At 38.9% G+C, this 20,382-nt stretch overlaps 3 protein-coding genes across 5 annotated transcripts in view; 1 reads left to right on the top strand and 2 right to left on the bottom strand.

Moving 5' to 3' along the window:
* The window catches only part of GORAB (golgin, RAB6 interacting), an 11,257-nt gene extending 7,608 nt beyond the window's left edge, over positions 1-3,649 (bottom strand). Inside the window, exons 1-2 of the mRNA XM_072420161.1 lie at positions 3,145-3,649; positions 914-1,250 (exon numbers count right to left, since the gene is read on the bottom strand). Coding sequence (XP_072276262.1) covers positions 914-1,250; positions 3,145-3,202 — 395 coding nt within the window. The 5' untranslated portion in view covers positions 3,203-3,649. The remainder of the gene's footprint in view (positions 1-913; positions 1,251-3,144) is intronic.
* Positions 3,650-6,426: 2,777 nt separating this feature from the next.
* Positions 6,427-9,804, bottom strand: HMOX1 (heme oxygenase 1). 2 transcript variants are annotated; one of them, XM_072420163.1, is made up of 4 exons: positions 9,474-9,804; positions 8,805-9,296; positions 8,544-8,640; positions 6,427-7,705 (listed from the first exon to the last, which is right to left on the bottom strand). In XM_072420163.1, exons 1-4 carry the CDS (start codon positions 9,588-9,590, stop codon positions 7,590-7,592), a joined length of 822 nt encoding a protein of 273 aa, XP_072276264.1. In that variant the 5' UTR covers positions 9,591-9,804; the 3' UTR covers positions 6,427-7,589. The 2 variants fall into 2 exon arrangements, with proteins under 2 accessions (XP_072276264.1, XP_072276263.1); XM_072420162.1 differs by having other exon boundaries at positions 6,427-7,708; positions 9,474-9,624.
* Positions 9,805-18,898: 9,094 nt separating this feature from the next.
* FOXRED2 (FAD dependent oxidoreductase domain containing 2) overlaps positions 18,899-20,382 on the top strand; it is a 14,701-nt gene continuing 13,217 nt past the window's right edge. For both annotated transcript variants that reach the window (XM_072420166.1, XM_072420164.1), the window contains exon 1: positions 18,899-19,259. The gene's annotated coding sequence lies outside the window, so the exon portion shown is untranslated. The remainder of the gene's footprint in view (positions 19,260-20,382) is intronic.

The raw sequence follows: 20,382 nt of genomic DNA on the forward strand, positions 1-20,382 counted from the left end.
TATTAAATATCGAGTTATGTCTAAGAATTACAGCCTACAATGTACAATAAATTTCCATGCAAAAAAAGAAATTTGCACAGAATTAGTAATACTAGTGTGGTTAAATTACCTTCCCCATTCTTACACTCGGTTTGCATTTCAGCAGCTCAATCTGACAATGTCTACTTGACTAAATTCATTGAGTTGCTTGCATATTAAGGGTGATTAGATATTTGCATTAACAATCAGTTAAACCGGTGTATCTAGTAAAGCGTGTGTACTTACCGGTTTGTCCGGAGTTTAGATTCAATACCAACTAAAACCAAAATTGTGATTAAAAGATACAACTTCATGCAAACACTCTAACAATCTATATTACTGTATTTAAAAGGAACTTCCTCTGATACGTGACAAATCAAAAAAAAAAAACACAATCATAATTTTTTCATATATCTTTAAAAGTAAACACACTTCAATGCAGTTCAGCGATGACTTGCTTTCTTATTTGCTTTAACAATGCCTGATGTCTTTCATGACACCATTTTTATCCTGGTACCAGCATAACAAGCACAAGACATCCTGGTATAAAGTTAGAATGTACAAAGCACGCACAGTAGCGCACACAATAATTCCTCAAGGTGGTGGCATAGGTCAAGATGCAAAGCACAAAGCATGCAATAAGATTTGCACACGACCACAGTTGCGGAAGACAACGTGTCACTCTGCTGAAGCCATGTGCACAGGGCCACAATTTCTCTCATTCACTTGAATTGGAGAGGTTAAGCCCGTGGCAGATTGCTTTATCATACAAGGATGAATCCTGACTCTTATCCTGCGTATACATAAAGCAAAACAAATACAACATAAAAACAATACGGCTACACTAACTGAATAAACTTCACTGGTGACTAAAAGAAAAGAAAGACTTACTAACAGTTCCATTTCCATTTTTAATTGCCGCTCATCTGGTTCTTCAATTTTCACGCTCTGTGTCTCTGATTTGTTGTCCTTGTTCTCCGTTATTGGTGCTTCTGAGGGTTTCTGCTCTTTAGGTGAGCTGGACATTGGAGTTGCACTCTGGCCCATCTTCAGTTTGGACTCTGAACGATCTGTTGCTTTGCTTTGGTTCTTCGCAGCCATTTTCTGAGTTTGTCCTTGAAGATTTTTCTTGCCTTGAGTCGGCTCCTGGACGTTTTTCTTGGCAGAAGGTTGGGGGCGGCTTAGGAATGCTTCAGGAGGACAGCTTGTTTGTTTTTGATTCTGTGATACATCTGTGAAATGTAAATCTGAAATAAAATAAAGTTGTTTGGTAACAAGTATAGTAAAATATTGTACACCTAGAGTACACTGTGCAACCCTGGGGATCCAGGTATTGTGCTTCACCGGGGTTATGATGATCCATACATTGAGATCAATGTCCACACCAGGCCTCTAAACATCAGTTTGCTCAGGATAGAATGCTACAAGTCACGACCAAAATGAGCCCCACAAATCCTATCTGATGTCCTCAGGAGCCCAGGGCATTCATCTTTGCTTAGTTCCTCTGTAAATATACATTTTGTTTGGATGTAACAAAGCAGCAATAGAAATTCAGGAGAACCGTTTTCTCAGAGACGAGGACTACATCCCCTTCCCCATTCACCCTTTCTTTTTGAATATTGTATGTTTATCGATACTCAGCCCAGACTTTAAGCTGGGTGGGAAGTAATTTTAGGCTGGTGGCAGCCACTGTATTGTGACCCAACTGTTCAGTAACCACTCAAAAACATCTGGGTGGTAACTGATTGTGCCACGTGGTGCGCCCAGCTAAAAGGGACCCCCTTTATCTCAATAAAAATATTGACAAGCACAGTGCCGTGTGGAGCATGTGATCAAGTGATTACCTAATTGGGTTAAATGTGCACCAAGAGGTAGCTGTGTGTGGCACACCAACACTGGGGGGCAGTATTGTTGTCAGCGACACCGGCGGGCAGTATTGTGGTCACAGATGCCAATGCTAAGAGTTATAATATTACCACTGAAACCCATTTTGAAAGCAGATTTTGGGTTTTTGATGACAATGCTGGGGGGTTCCCTGTATCCTCTTTCACCAATGATGACTCCAGCTTTCTCAGTGTGATATTATGTTTGTGAAATTTGCGGGTGTCAGGGTAGAGACAACCCTAGAATTTTGAATTGGCAGCCAAACTGCAATGTAGGAAACTAAGATGTGATTGTCCAGGCTTCTGGAAGTGAAGGGGGGGCTCTATTTTCATAATGACCCCCTCTGCAGGAGACCATTCCCTGCTCCTAGGGGGCTGGACATGACTAGGCTACCTACACACGTGCAATAATTATCACTGGAAACTAATGACTAACGACTGACCGTCCAATAATCAATAAAAAAATAAAAGTGACGACTGGCCAGCGACACGGTTGAATGAGGAATGTCTCTGCAAACGAATGACCCTTCCGGCAGATCCGATTGCGCAACCATCGTCCGCTATCTATTGTGTGTACGGTTCAATGATTGTGGATTGTTCTGCGGTACACTTCCTCTGGTACACATAACTTCCTGTGTTGTTCAAACAATCATATCTCATGTGTGTGTACATTATTGGTGGATTATATATGATCGTATCGTTACAGCATGTACAGAATCCTGCACTATACGAACGTTCAAAATAATTGTGAATCTGTCATTAATTTTCTAACAATAATTATTGCACTGTGTACCTAGCCTTAAGCCAGATTTACTTCCCTCAGACTATTGCAGTCATGTGAGTAGCAAATCCCAGATCATTGGCTGGCAGATTTCACACTATCTAATCATTGCAGTGAATAATAACAACTCCTTTAGTACATTAGTTCCATTTTTCTGAGGCCATGAAATGTCACCATGCCAGGAGAAAAATTGGGGAGATTTCCCATCACTTCCTCTACTGATTCTCTTTACTTTTCAAAGCATAAAAAACTTTAGTATGTAATTAAAGTATGTAAATAAAACAATGAAGTTTAGTACTTTGAAATCAGATAAGGGGGCAGAGGAATGAATAGAGGACACTGCTATATATAACCCATGTACGGCCGGTGTATTGATCCCTCTGCTATGTACAATGCAGTCAGTAGACCTGCCCTGCTCTGTGGTAAAGCAGCACAAGTGACCCCAGCGCGGGGCTTTTGTACCTTTGTGCAATTTCAGCCTCCGGAGTTCATCATCTGAGAAGCCGGCCCAGCCAGCCATGTCCGCCCTTCTCCGAGCACCGGCACAACTTTCGCCCTTCTCCGAGCACCGGCACAACTTTCGCCCTTCTCCGAGCACCGGCACAACTTCCGCCTCTCCCGCCACTCTGCCACGTCACAGACATTCATAGGAGCCAGGCGGGGCTGTGTGTGGCGCGAGCGGGTTCTCTGGTTACATTCACCTTAATGTATATGTATTCCTGGTGAAAGCCTGTATATATGGCCAATATGAACTGTATAACATCCCTATAAAATGTAATGACATGAAGGTCTGTGCCTGTGTGGAAGTGAATGCCTCTGCTCCTCATACCACACATACAGGCCTTGTATTTCTCTGAGTTCTATGGAGCAGTGGTCAACTGAAAAATGTAGACATTATTTGCAATTTTTATGTTTTATTAATATTAAAAACCATAAAATAATAAAGCCAAAAATAATATTTTAATAAATTCTTATATTCTGAATGACAATGTTCGTCTTTATGTTGCACGAAATTCACGATCTGTACTAGAGATGGAAAACAAGGGAGGCGCAGCGTGGCGTCAGTGTAGTCTTATCAGACAACCTTTACCGAGCCGTACGCTTCTGTATTGTTTCAACCATTTCAACGGTCACCCCGCTCCCCCAATACCCAGTCTCTTCCCATTGTTTTATGTTATTTGTTTATTTTTCAGATCCTCTTTTAGGTAAGTATGACCTTAACTGTGTATTTTCTTTAACTGCTATATTTAATAGCATCAAATAGTTGGACTTTGATAACTATCATTTCATGTTTGGTCTTAGGCTGGGTCCACACGTGCATTAATTATCATTGGAAAAGATCTTTCATGATCCTTTCTAACTACTAATGACTGCACGATGCATGAACGAGTGCTCTACATACAGCACCGTTCTGCTCTATGGAGAGGGGAGGGCAGAACGACAGAGCAGCACCCTGCTGTGCACTCTCCCACTTCACTAGCATTAGGATTGTTCGTTGTCCATTGTCCGTGGATCCGCCTGGATGGTCATTCGGACGAGGAGCTGTGACATGTGTTCTGTATCTCTAGCACATACTACAGCTCCTTTAGGGATGCAGGAGCAATTAGGGGAGCCGAGCAGAGCTCCACTTATTGCTCAGTTCCCTGATTGGCTGAGGAAAGGGAAATCCTGATGATGCTTGAACTGCCATGAGGGTTTCCTATTTCTCAGCCAATCACAGAGCACTAGAGATGAAAAGGGACAAGTCTCCCCATTCATGTCTAGTGCTGAATGGCTGGAAAACTGAAAACCTCAGCCAATCAGAAAGCACTAGAGGTGAATGGGGAGCCTTTTCCTCATTTTTTCCCTAGTGCCCGGGGATCCCTCACTGTCAGGAGGAGTCCCATGGCTTTGTTCATGTCATGATTGCAGCCATGGGAATCATCCTGTCACTGGGATAACCTGTAAAAAAAAAAAGTTTAGTTACACAAATATGCACACATTTATTAAAATAATTTAACATTAAAGCCTCGTCCTATTTTTTACACATTTTAACCCTTTAACCTTGTACTCATTCTCAGGGTGGGTGGTGGAGATCTGGGAGTCTCCTTTAATAGGGGCTCCTCTAGGGGGGCTTCCAGATTTCAAAGTCCTGTTAAAAATGCTTATAAAAGCCCCATTGTTTTCAATAGAAGCTTTCATAAAAAGCTTAAAAACGCTTGTAAAAGTCTCCATTGAGTTTATTGTGAGCGTTTTTAAGAGTTTTCCTGTGTTTTCCCTACTTTTAAGATAAAGCTTATAAACGTGCCTGAACGAAACGTCCTCATGTAGATCAGCTCATTGGAATGTATGGGGATTTCAAACATGGCTTTAAAAGCCTCAGGTTAAGCACTAGGGAAACAGTCCATGTAGACTAAGCCTAATAAAGAACTTTGTGATTAAACATGACTTTGAATGGGCTACCCTGGCATTTTTTTATCCCATTTCCCCGTCACTGTCTACACGTACACACGTCAGATGATTCTCGATTGATAATCGGCTCAGGGCTGATATCGGATGAGAATCTGGAGTGTGTACATTCCTCATCGTTCTGGCGGTTCCACGACCGACAGATGAGGACGGATCGTAATGAAAGAGAAGGGGAGAGAGCAGATGTTGCTTCATCGTTCTCCCCCCTCCCCTCTCCATAGAACATAATGGTGCTGTATGTACAGAGCTTGTTCATGCATCATGCAGTCTTTTGTTGTTGGAAAGGATTGTGAAAGATCGTTTCCAATGACAATTATTGCACGTGTGTACATAGCCTAAATCCTAAGGTTCCCTTTATTTTCTGTTTTTCAGATTTTTTTTTGCCACACAATGTTTTTCTCCCTCTTTATCACCCCGCACATTCATCTTTGGTAAACCGCATGTGAAGCTGATGTTCATTCTTCCTCAAGATTAGCTTTTACCCCAATAGATTCATTGTTCCTTTTTTTTGTTCTATTACACAGTTTCACTTGTGGTCATGTAATGTGCCTGAGGAAGATGGCAGCATCCAGAAGGTAAAAGAAATCGAGAGAATAAACTGGGTTTGGTTTTGCTTTAAGTAATTTGGGCATGCTAAAAGAGATGGCTCTAAAACTATGAGCAGGTTACAAGAAATGATCAGACTGTAGACATTATTATTACTGAGTATTTATATAGCACCAATATAATACGTAGCACTGCAAAAACTCCATAGTCGTGTCACTAGCTGTCCCTCAAAGGAGCTCACAATGTAATAACATCAGTCATATGTCTTTAACACAGTCTAATTTTTTTTTTTTGGGCAGGGATAGCCATTTAATCTAACTGCATGTTTTTGGGATGTGGGAGGAAACCAGAGCACCCAGAGAAAACCCACACAAACACAGGGAGAACCTGCAACCTCCATGCAGATACTGTCCTTGGCCGAGATTTGAACCTGGGACGTAGTGCTGCAAAGGTCAGAGCACTTACCTCTGAGCCACCAAGCTGTCCGAAGCATTCCCAGACATGTAACTGGGAATGGACAGAGAAACGCTCCAAGACTGGGGAAGATAGACTATCAAGGGAGAACCTGTGGGATCCAGCAAACCTGGAATGAATCTGGTTCAGGATATAAAACATTTACCAACTACTTGCAAATGATTTTTAAGAAATCCAGGTTTTCTGAATCAACCAGGTTCCCCCATGATAGTCTATTTTCTCCAGTAGTGGAGAACGTTATTGATAGATAGTAATAAGATAGAAACAACAGAGACATTTCTTATTAAAAGTTAGTATCAATTTTATTCTTTAGTCAGTAAAAAAACATTTAGTTCACTCACATGGATTGATAAGTACTTACATCTGTTAAATAAGCTACAAAATATCCTTACATTATATACAATATTTAAAGAGTGTACAAATATAGAAACGTTACAGGGCAGATGAAGGCTTTGAGAACAGTATAATTAAAAAATGTTTTCAAATTTTTGTAATAGTTACATAAAGTTAATAAAGTTACGTTTCCAGAAATAATACTTTGTAAAACTTTGTTCCTAAGTTGTTCTTCCACGTGTTAAATTGTTACATTGTATAATATAATTATGGTAATTATGGCTTTCTTCTGGTTGTGTCTCTGTTAAATATATATTTCAAATCTAACTTATTAGTGAACTTTTAAAACAGATATCCATTCATTATATCAAATATTTGAATGAAAATGTTTTAGCATTAATTGGAGGCAGTAATGCGTATAATTGATAATATATGTATATAGATCACCCAAAAAGTCACAATAAAGGCTCACACTGGCCATAAGGTTGAGGTGCATTTACAGCTTCCTCTGAGGAGACGCAACATGTAGCTTCTTGCGGGGTAGCTCCATATGAATGGGGGAATGACAGTGAGAAGTACTATTACCACTCACTACTGGAATATGTCAAATGTACAAATGCTTGTTTTTTAAGAACCAGCACAACGATGCAAGTGATCGAGTGATGGCAAGGTGCCAGCTGAGGGGAGCGGTGCAGGATCACTCGATCCCAAAACAAGTCTGAATCTTCCTTGATACTTTTGTCATTGAGCCCGCAAAAGAATTAGGGAGCTGCACGAAAAGGCAAGATTTTCACATATACTAAATTTGTTTTGAGTTTTCCAATAGTTTAGAAGCCATCCACAATCTTGTACATGACTTCTTTAATGGAAGTACAAGAAACCCTACTGGACATTGTAAAGCATAAAATATGATTTGCCAAAAAGCAATTACTGAATAAAATATTAGAAAAATAAATTGTATCACTGAATATTAGGAGAGAAGTAATTAGACATTACAGAATATTGATATACTGGAACAATTAAACATGATTCTTTGGATTTTGGTTTTGTGCGAACTCTGCAGTTGCTACATTTTAAAGAGATGTTTATATTTCAACAGTTCAATATTAAAAAATGTAGAGTCCCATGATGGCCAAGAGAACACATCCACCAATAGCAGCCCATTTAGTAAACTGATTGAAGAATACTGTCTGCTCGGAGGTATGATTTCTGTAGGAGGAGTCTTCTGTGGAAAAGAGAAATATTAGTTAAACATTTGCAACATAATAGGTCTTTGCCTGCTCATTGCTTTTTATATTTATAATACAATGCATATATGATATATTCTTTTCTGAATAAAATATCCTATGTTCTTTTGAAATTTAGATGAATTACATGGATGCTTTATTACTTGCAATAACTATTTATTTACAAATATGCATATCCAAATGCCTTTAATTTTCAACCAGTAAAAGGGTACTTTAGGTTGAGCTTTAAATTGCTTCCATAGTGCCTTTTCTAGTTCACCTTTCTTTATATACCTGATTTTAGACCCTTGTGATGTCATCATTAGATCTCTATGCAGACAGAAAAAACAGCAGATCACTCTAAGTAAAGCCCACATATGGTACTGAGACATCTTATGAGCTGATGACGTTCTGTTCTTTCTGCTATTTCAAAAATAAAATAGATAGGACTGACACCCTTTGCTTAGGAATCTAAGGTTCTGCTGTCATGTCAAAAGGAAGGTAGGACTATACTATATTTTGGGCACAGTTATTTTTTTGTACTTGCATCATATTTAAAGGGATAAAAAAACTGAAATGTGCATGTATTCCAGAGGTGCACTAAATATAATTTGGTTTATTTTGCCATATTGTGACATAGCCTTTAAATATTAGCTTAGTAGTAGCTTAGTACTACAGCAATGGTCATCAGTCTACACCTAATTCTAAACACCCTACAAAGAAAGAAAAAAAACTTAATATTCAAAAGCATGTTATTGTCAATATTAATAATAAAAGACTGGTATTGTTTTGCAGCATGAAGAATCAATTCAAAATGAAATTGTATTCACTAACCTTGTATTGTTTTGGGTACTCTTTTTCTTAATGTTGGAGCTTCACTTGTTAAATGACCATTCTGTGTTGTGGATAATGTTTGTAATTCCTCAAATACCTAAAAAAAACAATACAATAAATTAGTTATATGATAACAGTTACAGTTTTTCCTAATTTAGAAGAAGGTGTACAGTAGTACTACTAAATTATTTATATATTCATTAAGTTTGAAAAAAATATTACTCAAAAAATGCAAATCCAAAAACATAGGGAAGCACATACCTTTACATTCAGTAAAAATGCCGTCTTTGCTTCTTCTAAGATCCTTTGTTTCTTCGAACTGTCAATATCTAGGGAGTTCATTCTGGAGCGATATAGCTGTTTGAACTTTGTTGCATTTGTTACATGGTCAAAAGTGAAAAAGGCCAGTCCTTCCCCAGTGGCTGGAAGCTGGAGAGCTTTCTGTGCAATTTTTTTGAGAACCTGACCACCTGAAAGGTCGCCTAAATATCTTGTGTATGCATGGGCCACCAGCAACTCTGGTTCCTTACGACCGACATGTTGAAGCCTCTCAACATAATTTTTTGTGGATTGTGGGAAAAGAATCTTTTTTCTCCATTGTGGTCCATAGAAGTATTCAAGATCCTTTTCCAAAGCACTTTTGCGATGGAGTTCCAGTGGGAAATAGAGTGGAGAGAATACTGGATTTTCTTTGTTGCGCTCAATCTCTTCCTCTAGGGCCTCATACACAAAGTATAAGGACGACATCACGAGCTATAAAAGAGAAGGTCAGAATATTAGATAAAGGATCAGGAAGATTTCACATTTATTATATATCTCAAGTGTAAAAATGTTAAACTAATTATATGTCTCCACAAGTTTATCATTTGTTATTATTAACGAGATAATAGAAAATGTTTTTATGAAACATTTAAACCAGAAAAACATTACCTTGAACTCATTTAATGTGACCTGTCCTTTCTGAAAATTCCTCATGAACTCTGTGTCCTCTGCTTGCTGATGGACCTCCTTTGTTGCATCTTTCAAAGCTTCAGATAAGTCCCCCATAACACTAAAGGAAAAACATCAATCAACATTTATATATAATTAACATATATATACCAATATACAAAAAAACATAAAAAAGTTTAATATATAAATCAATAATGGTATATTATATTATCATTTACAAACTTAAGAGATCATTAACAGTAATATATTAGATCAGAGACTAACATGGGAGAACCTGGGTGATCCAGCAACCGTGGAATGAATCCTGAAACCATTTGACAACTAATAACAAATTTTTAAGAATTCTATAATAGGTTTGCTGGATAATCTAGGTTCACCCATGACAGTCTATTATCTCTTCTTGGGGAGCTTTTATTAAATCGGGCCCTAGGTGATTGACCTCCTTAGGATGTTTTGAAAGCATGTCCTACTGAGGTGCGCCTGAACTAAAGGTAAAGCAAGTCAATTGCAGCCTGTTTGTGAAATGCTATGTTTGCCATTCAAACATTAAATTACTTTGTACATCTATTTACATACCAAACACAAACATGTTGGCTATTTAAATGCAAATAAATTTGAATAGCAAAATAAACATAAAAAACAACACCCATTGACATTTACCCTTATTCTTGTATTAAAGCTTTATATTAAGTTTGACTGAATTAACAGGGGAATCTGCTTTCAGAGTGTGATTTACAGAAAATGCCATGTGCGCATCCCATAGACAGTTTCTGGTACAAAGTTAGGGTTTGTGCACAATGCAATGTTCCTTCTTTCTTGGTTGAGTTTTGTACAGCAGATAAGAGATAAGAGGACGGGATATAAATACAAAGAGGAAACAGCACAGAGAACCTTATTAGCAGCTCTTTGCACAATTATAAAATGTTTATATAGCTCCTCCGCATCAAAATTAAAGGCAACATTGCACAGGACTACAGTCATACTATTACCCTGACCTATTTAATGAATATTTTCTGTATACTAATAGTAAGATGCCTGTTTGCACGTATCACATTATTTTGCAACACTTTACAGACATTCTCAGGAATGATAACATTCTAATTATTGATGACACACTATGCAGACTATTCTGTTATTGAAGGACAAGTTTAAAGCAAGAGGAAAACTGGGCATATCTACTAATTACAAGTCTTTTTATTTGAGCTGACTGCAATTAAATGAATCTGATTTTGTACAGAGGCCAATTATCTTAACACTCAGTGCTTGTCTATTTGTACATTTCTTTTAGATGGATCAGGAAAGAATTACAGCCTCGGTTTTTATTACTGCCTGAGTCTCTATTTCACCTTGGTTACTTTCAGGACAGGGAGCAATGGAGACATAAGGAACTATTTATAAAGCAGTGAATCTGACATTCACTGAAACATTTCCTGGTGACGAATCAATTACTGCCATTAAAACACATGGCCCTGGAAGATTCTCCGCCAGGGAATGTTTCAGTGAATGCCAGATTCACTGATGTATAAATAAACATAGTAAAAAAAAACATTTTAAGAGAATGGGAAAAATGGTAAATTGTTGTCCCTGTCCATCTCTCCGGTAGTAGGACAGACAGAAATAAAAGCATAGGTTCAAAGCTTCAAATCTCAGCCAGGATCTGCATGGAGTTTGCAGGTTCTCTCCATGTTTGCGTGGGTTTCCTCCGGGTACTCCAGTGTCCTCTCACATTCCAAAAACATGCTGTTAGGTTAATTGGCTTCTCCCTAAAATATTGACCTTAGACTGTATTAAAGACACATGACTATGGTAGGGACATTAGATTGTGAGCTCCTTTGAGGGACAGCTAGTGACGTTACTAAAGACTTTGGACGTGACTATGGACTATGTGCAGCGCTGTGTAATATGTCAGCGCCATATAAATACTGTCAAATAATAACAGGGTTTTAACTGCCTCCCACTCCAAAACTAGAAAGCAAACATTTGTCTAAAGTTAGTATTTAGCAAATTTGAAGGTATGCAGGTCACTCAAACTTCACCTCTTTTTCTATTATTTTTCATATCAGTATTACTTTTAGAAATATATGAAAAGGTTAAACAGATTAATTTTTATTTTATTTTTTTTTTTGAGGAGGAGGATGAGCTTCCAGAAGTATGTGGACTTGAGTCCCATGGTGAGAGTTTTTTTTTTGATGTATGGAGAAGAAAGGTAAGCTTGTTCATGCAGGGTCTGTGCTCTCTTCTATATGAAAGTACAGCTGTCATCCATTCTAAATATGCGTACACACGTCAGATTTTTATCGCCCGATAATCGGCATCGGCCAAATATCGGGCGAAAATCTGCCGTGTGTACAGTCGGTGTCGTCCATCGTCCGAACAACTGTCCTCCTGGATCCCACGGACGATGGACGACAACCGATTCTAATGAAAGGGAAGGGGAAGAGCGCACAGCAGGGTGCCGCTTTGTCGCTCTCCCCCTTCCCTCTCCATAGAGCATGAACGGTGCTGTATGTACAGCACCGTTCATGCATCGTGCAGTCCCTTGACGTTGGAAAGGATCGTGAAGGATCCTTTCCAACGACAAAAATTGCAAGTGTGTACGCAGCTTTAGTTGTTTACTGATCTGCCAGGATGGATTTATGAACAAATTCAGGGAATCACTGTACACATGCTAGATTTTTGCCTGAGAAGATCATAATCGCTTGTCTCAGGCGACAATAATCTAGCACATGTACCTAGCTTTACAATGTCCACCTCTAGTCTGTGTTGTTCATTGTGTACACCAATTTTTCACCTATTACTTGTGAACCATTATGTAGGAAAGACCTAAAGCACCATTCTCCCACCTTCGTCCTTCCAGAACTTGTAGCCTTGCCTGTACAGCTTACAACAGGGAGGAAATCAAAGTGTTGATCTGTGCTGCATAACTGTAGATCTGACCGGTGCTGCAAATGAGGTCAGATTTTTGTCTAACAGATAAGAATTTAAAAGGTTATCTGCACTTTCACTAGGTTTCTAATTCACCAATAGATTTATTATTATTCCTATTAAGACTGATCATTGGCAAATAATCATTCAGAAACAGAATACATATATTTCCTGTCTTCTCTCACATCTTTTTACTGCTGAGACCTTTTGCAATTTTCTATTTGCTGTGCAGATGCTGCAGATGCTGCAGATCCTTACCAAAAGCACATTAAAATGCAAAACTTTGTGTATCTAATTCTCAACATAAACCAGTATAATAAGGTCAAGAGGGGAAAGAGTTAATAAAAGGGAAGTCAGATGACATACAGGAACTCTGTCTTTCACTTCCCACTTCCATCTCCTGGAACATTTGACTATGACTCAGCATTCCTGAGCTGAGAGCCTGAAAAACAAGAGTGACTCAGCATTACCATGAAGCAATACTTGAGTTCTTTGTTTGCTGTGATTGACCTTAAACACATATTGACAATGAATCAGCAGTAGCACATACAAAACACTTTCACTCATGCAATTTGTGGGAGGTTAAAGTGGTGAATCTGAACAGCAATTTAGACCACATCAAATTACCCTGTAAAATGAAAGAATGACCATGCAGATTTGGGGAGTCTGAGCAGTCCCTGGGAGCTTAGGAATCTTACCATGACTTAGCAGAAATGAGAGGTTAGCTGGGAATACCTAACGTCTGCTAAAAGTCCGAGAAGAACTGTTTAGACAAATATACAATTGTGTATTTGTTTTCACCTCATTTCTTTATCACTCTGTTTTCTGCATTTTCTTCACAATACCAAATCATTTGTAACTGTTTAATCTAATAGTAAAACTCTAATGCCAAGGCTAGGTTCACACGTGCAATTGTTCTCATCCGATAATCAGTCCAGGGCCAATATCGAACGAGAATCTTCCGTGTGTACAACGCTCGTCATCCATCGTCCAAACAACTGCCCTGGCGGATCCACAGACGATGGACAATCAATGATCGTAATGGAAGTGAAAGGGGGGAGAGCGCAGCGGGGTGCCGCTCCGTCGTTTTCTCCCTCCCCTCTTCATGGAGCAGAACAGTGCTGTATGTACATCGCTTTTCTTATAATAGGACAGCCTGTCACTCTGTCAGTGCTAGATATTGGATTGAAAATCTACCATTGGCATGGATCATTATTCAGATTGGTAAAAGAATAGCTTTTTTGACAGAAAACACATAACTAGTATGGTGTGAATGGTTACTGAGGTGGAGGACTATTAGAGCCAATTCACACCACCCAGGACCTCTGTGGGGGATTCAACCAACACAAGTTCACCTGTGCTTGGTTCACCTCTAATGTACCATACATTACAGCAGCCCACTTATTTAAATTAGCACAATAACAGACTAAAAACCATGCATGCAGCATTCAAAGCACCAATAAATGAATGGCAACACAAATGCATATAATATGGCACTGCAAAAGTGTGAAAAGGACCTTTTACATTCTTCCGTTTTCCCTAGACCAACAGTCTAGCTGCCAACCCATTAAAGATCTAGTTACAGATTTTTGTCTTTACTATACATATACAGTGGTACCTTGGTATAAGTCTCTAATCCGTTCCAGATCCTTGGATACCAAAAAGGACTTATACCAAACAATTTTTTACCAAAAGAAATAAAGGGAAACTGATTAATCTGTTCCCATAAAGAAAAAAATCCTATTGTTATTGGCATATTATACATTGATTGAGCTGTATGAAATTATTTAAACTCTGCTGAAAATGTACCCTCAATTTACCTTGCTGAGAGTTGAGTGCCTACTAGGACGGTGCTGAGAAGGGAGGAGGAGGAGATGTTATGTAATTCACAGAGAGTTATAGCACGGGTTGTTCACTGAATGGTAGCAACTGGCGTACTGACACTCGTGGGCAGTCGTGGCTTTGTCTCGAGAGAGGTAAATGAGGGTAGAGCGCGGTGTTATGACTGATTTTGACCCATACAAGTTCTAGCACGAAAGTTCTATACCAAGCAAGATTTTTGGTGTCAATACAGGACTTATACCAAGTTGGACTTATTCCAAAGCGGACTTATACTGAGGTACCACAGTATAGCGAAATTTGGGGCTAGTGGCTGTAACATTTTTTACAATAAATACATTAAAAAAATAATTACCAAGGCATTGGTTTAATTGGTTTAAAAGATAAGAAATCCACATGTGTAACAGATAGTGGCAAGAACAATTCCATACAGCAAATGTGCTATATATTTCATAATTACATAAGATCTGATTTGTCAGAATGTCTTTGTTACAAATATCTATTTGTTACAAATATCTATTTGTTATTTGTTACAAATATTTGGTGCCTTAAAAATCCCAAAAAATGTTTTGTACATTTGGAAAACCCATATGTAATTATATGAGGGATGTGGCACATGAAAAGATTGTAGGTATTAACCATCACTTATATTATTTGAATTAAGATATGATGTGGTCACAGAAATGAAATACAGAAACGTAATTATTTACCTCTCCATAAATATGATTAGTAAAAATCCACTCAAGAAAAAAGAAGAGGAATACTACAAAAATGCTTACAATAATATATGTTTAAAAATTTACAGTTTATTACAACTTTTTGACATACTATAGGTGATTTATTAATTTTGCCTATGCTCTCCATGGATGGTAGCAATACAGTGTGTTGTTGAATAACCCAAGGGAAAGGGGCAGATAGAAGGAACATGGGTTTTATTAGCATTATATCTTGCAATAACTTGCATTGAATTAAGGCAATGATGTGAAACAAACATTAGTGTGATGCATTGCTTGTCACGGCAGTTCACAATTCCCAACATATCTGCACTGTAGCATGTTGGAATGCTTGACATTTTTTTCAACACAACCTTATACACTAGAAATAAGTATAATTGTGCCCCTCAAATTCTTCCTAAACTTATTACAATTGTTCCCAGTGTGTCGCTTAGGGAGCTGTATGCACTGTGCTCTAAACAACTTAAGTCCTATTGTTGTTTTATAATTAAATAGAGTTAAATACATGATTCTTATGTTATTGGTAAGATAAAATAAAGTTTTGTCAGCAGAAGTTCCATTTTTGATGATTAATGGGAAGAACAACAGAGTCTCTTCCTACAAATCTCTGCAATGTCATGCTTTCATTTTGATGTTATTTTCCTTCGCTTCGAAAAGTTTTACAACTTCAACCTCTCTCAGCTTGCGGGAGTGGCAGAGTGCTGTTCCCATGGAGCTAAATAAATCTGCACAAACACTGAAACAGGAAACCAATAAATCAATGTCTCATAGCAGATGTTATTGCTGAGTTATTCCAGCTTTTTAAGCAAAATGTGCTGAGTAATAGCCACATGCTGCTGGAGTTTCAAATGGGTTGGGAAGAAGATCCTATTGTTGTAGATACATACCAACATTTTCTGTTTGGGGGTCAAATTAAAAAATTTGGTCCCTCATTCACACACAGGGATCATAATATAGTTTTTAATAATCAGATGCATGTGATTGTTATCCTTTAATATTTTCTAGATGGCAGTTTATGCATGATCCCCACGGTAATACCCTTTTAGCTCAAAATAACTGATGCCTTTGGGACTACCTTAAAGTTACCTCCGAAAAATTACCTAGTTAAGGGGCCCATGATTCCTCTGATACACACATATAGAGTCTTACATTGCCACATCAGCAAAGGTTGGTCACACCAAGCATCAAAGGTTTGTGTAATCAATAATTCACATGCTAGTCTGCGGTAGGGTAGCTTTTTCTGAACTTTGATAATTGTATGAGAACTATACCCACCCCAATTGAAGGTGGCAAATGCACAATAAAAAATCGTGAGTTACCTTAAGATAATCTGGCTACAAATGTTTTTTTTCTACAAACAGCGATCCTCCTGGACTTATTTGGATTCTTTTCAATTTTAATAAGTTACACCTATATCTTATTCCCTACACCATTAAACCACCACCAACCTGAACTGGTAATACAAGGCAGAATCCATGCTTTCATGTTGTTGACCCCAAATTCTGACTCTACTCTCCGAATGTCGTAGAAGAAATAGATTCTCATTAAACCAGGCAATGTTCCCTTTTCAAAATTTCTGGCATCAGCAAGGCATTTATTTTACCCAGAAAACTGTCACTCACTGGATATTTGCCTTTCTTTTTCTCTTTATAATTGTGTGTGAGAAATTGCAGCAGAGCATATGTTTCTGAAATACTCAGTCCCGCCCGCTTGGCACCACCAACAATGCCACATTCAAAAACACTTTTCCTCCCCATTATGATGTTTGGTTTGAACAGAAGGTCATCTTGGCAAGGTCTTCATGATAACAGAAATCTGGGGTTAGGTTAATGAATAGCTTGGGGTGTAAGAACCTGAGACAACAGGAGGTTTGGCATAGATTAATATTTAGCTTGTTGTGTGCAGTTACACCTGGTTGTCATATCTGATCTCCACAATATGATTTACTAAAAAAGGTTTGGGCCATTTAGACACCATGCAAGGGGATTTTTATTTTGTTTAGTAAATGAGGTGAAGTTCAGCTGACAAATCTAGTCATGTGCAAGCAGGGCTATGGTTATGTAAAATAATTTAAACACTGCCTAATACTAAAATACATAAATACAAAAGCAATTAGATGAAATAAATAAAAATTTACCCTCATTTTACCTTGCTGAGAAGAGTCGAGTGCCTACTAGGACGGCGCTGAGAAGGGAGGAGGAGGAGATGTTATGTAATTCACAGAGAGTTATAGCGCGGGTTGTTCACTGAATGGTAGTAACTGGCATACTGACACTCGTGGGCAGTCGTGGCTTTGTCTCGAGAGAGGTAAATAAGGGTAGCGCATGGTGTTATGACTCATTTTGACCCATACAAGTTCTAGCACAAAGGTTGTATACCAAGCAAATTTTTTTTGTGTCCAGACAGGAGTCAATACCAAGTTGGACTTATTCCAAAGCGGACTTATACAGGGGTACCACTGTATTCTGTATCAATATCTGATACCTTCTAGGGATGATTTCCTTGTCCTCTGACAACTAGTCTATCAGGGGAGGACAGGCACAACAGAGATTGGTGGTAGCGGCAGTGGCTTTAAGAAGCAGAATTAAGTAGGTAATCGGCTTCCTGGAGGCCAGTTACTAAGATCTTTCCTGGCTGTCTGTTAAGCTACGTACACACTTCCAATTATTATCGTTGGAAAACGAACGACGAACGATCCTGCACGATATCTACGAACGATCGTATAGCACCGATCCTGCACATAGAGATAACGACACGATCGTTCGTAGATATTGTACACACAATAGATACGATCGTTTGAGCGATAGAGGAACTATGTGCACGACAGGAAAGTGAACGGACGTTCGTTCATCACGCATGCTCTGAACATGGACGATCAACGAACGACCGTACACACGAACGATGTTCAACGATCGTCGTCCGATCCGCCGGTCCGGTCGTTCGTTTCCAACGAGTTTCCTCGTTCGTCGGCGTCGTTGGTTACTTTTTTACGAACGATTTTTTGCCCAATCGATCGTTTGTCGTTCGATTGGAACGATAAAAATTGGAAGTGTGTACGCACCTTTACTGAGGTCTTTATTCAGGTGTTTGTGATTGATGTCTGCACTAAAGATTTGTCATTTAGTTCTGCACTAGGGTCAGAAGCGATGGACCATAATGTAGACTGTGCTGAAGGTCTGACACTGACTGTCCCTCCAGGCCTGAAGCAAAGGTGTGCAGTAGACACTATGCATTTATTACTGTTAAAGCAGACCTAAACTCAACAATTGTACTTTACAAAGAGGGGTAGACAACCCTTATAAATAAAGTAAAATTTTTTTTTTTTTGCAACACCCAAAAATGGTGCAATACTGTCATGACGTAATAGGAGCACAGAGCTACTGAGGATACTTATGTCATGCATCCCGTGAGGCTCTGCGCCTTCTGCCCATGCCCGATTTCCCACTACACAGGTGCAGTGACATAGCATGAAGACTGGAAGAGAAGACAGAAGATGGCGGGGAGCCAGAGAGCAGAGAAATCTGAGGGCGACGTGAGAACGAATCGCAAGGACCAGCGCCATCAAAGAGGTAAGATTAAAGGTGTCATTTTTTTGTTTTTAGTTTAGTTCCGCTTTAAGTCTGCATAATTGCAGCATAATTGCCAGGTCATTCAGAAAACTTAGCATGTGGGCTACAGACACAGAAGTGTGTCACTGCAAGTCCCTCAGGTACAAGATTTGATCATGAAGATGTCTGCTGTACTCCTCATCATAGGAGCAGAGGCAGCACAGCAATATTCCCAGCAAAGCTGCAATGTCTAACAACATGTCGCTAGGAGTCGCTGTTGTTTGAAGATTAGTGGCCCTCTGAATACCACGTGACTTGGGTTGCTCTGTAGATTGGCTGGTGCTTTCCATAACGGAAATGAATGGAGCGATACATTGTATACAGCAGCCTAGAAATGTCTGCTCTGCTTCATCTGATCGCATATGGCGCTGCCCTGGAGGTCGTGCAGCCTGCATTGTGACATGGGCCGGGTGCTGACACCGATCATTCCCCTTGTTCCTCTGTGATCGGTGCTGTAATGCAGCTTTCATGGGAAATCATTGCACAGATTGTCATAGAGCCTGACCAGGATTGTATGAGATGGAACTGGTTTGTCAATATCAATGATTTACCCAAATGTCAGATCTGTTCTGCAGACCAGTGATGGGATTCATACAAATTTAGATGATCACCTTATTATTATTAATATTATTATGATAATCCAGGGAGATGTAAGAGAGGTGAGTAGCTACCACGACATAATGTTTGTGGTATGTACTATACATAAATATATATATATCATGTAAATAGAGATTTCCCATGTGTTCCCATTGCAGAATACTGTGCTGTACCTTACACCGCCCTCCCCTTCCTAGTGTATAGATCTATGGCAGCGCTATCAGTTTCAGCTTCACATCACTTACAATTCATTGCCAGAGACCTCTGACCTGCAGTCAACATTCCTCTAAACCATTTTACATCCCTATAGATTTGAAGTAAAAACCCATGGACACAGGTCCTTGGGCTACGTACACACGTGCAATAATTGTCGTTAGAAAATGAACGATTAACGACAGATCAACGATTATTCACGATTATTTCGAATGATTGTATTGTGCACGATTCTGTACATGCTCTAACAATACAATCGTTTAAATATAATCCACCAATAATGTACACGCGTTCAATATGATCGTTTGAACGATGCAGGAAGTGACGTGTACCGGAGAAAGTGTATCACAGAACAATCCACGATCACACAATAGATAGCGAGCGATTGTCTCCCAATCAGATCCATTAGGACGCTCGTTCTTTTCCAGCGAGATTCCTTGTTCATCGGTGTCGTTGACTAGTCGTTGTGCACTTTTTTTGTTAACGAATATTTGTCATTAATCGTTTGTTTCCAACAATAATTATTGCACGTGTGTATGTAGCCTAAGTCACATGATTTTATGTTTGCGTTTGTAAATGTGATCATTTGCAGAACTCATGTGATCAAGTGCAGAACTATTTTTCAGAAGATTTGTAAAGGACAAAGCTAGAAATTATATGTAGCTTATAGCACATTACTTGTATCTTGTTAGGTTTAGGTGTCTTGGTTATCATTTTCTGCTACTGAACTATTTTCAATATTTGTGACCTGAAAGCAGAATTATAGTTCTATATTACAAAGTTGCAAGCAAGATTTTTATAGCAGGTGACAGGTGATGTCCCTGGTACTGTAAAACTTGCTTACCTGTCTGCAGTTTTCTTCAGGACACGGTACTATCCAATGGCGATCATCATTGTTATGTAATGCTACGTACACACTTCCAATTATTATCGTTTGTAAACGAACGACGAACGATCCTGCACGATATCTGC

The sequence above is a fragment of the Pyxicephalus adspersus genome, chromosome 8 (assembly GCF_032062135.1).
Source record: "Pyxicephalus adspersus chromosome 8, UCB_Pads_2.0, whole genome shotgun sequence".
Lineage (NCBI taxonomy): Eukaryota > Metazoa > Chordata > Amphibia > Anura > Pyxicephalidae > Pyxicephalus > Pyxicephalus adspersus.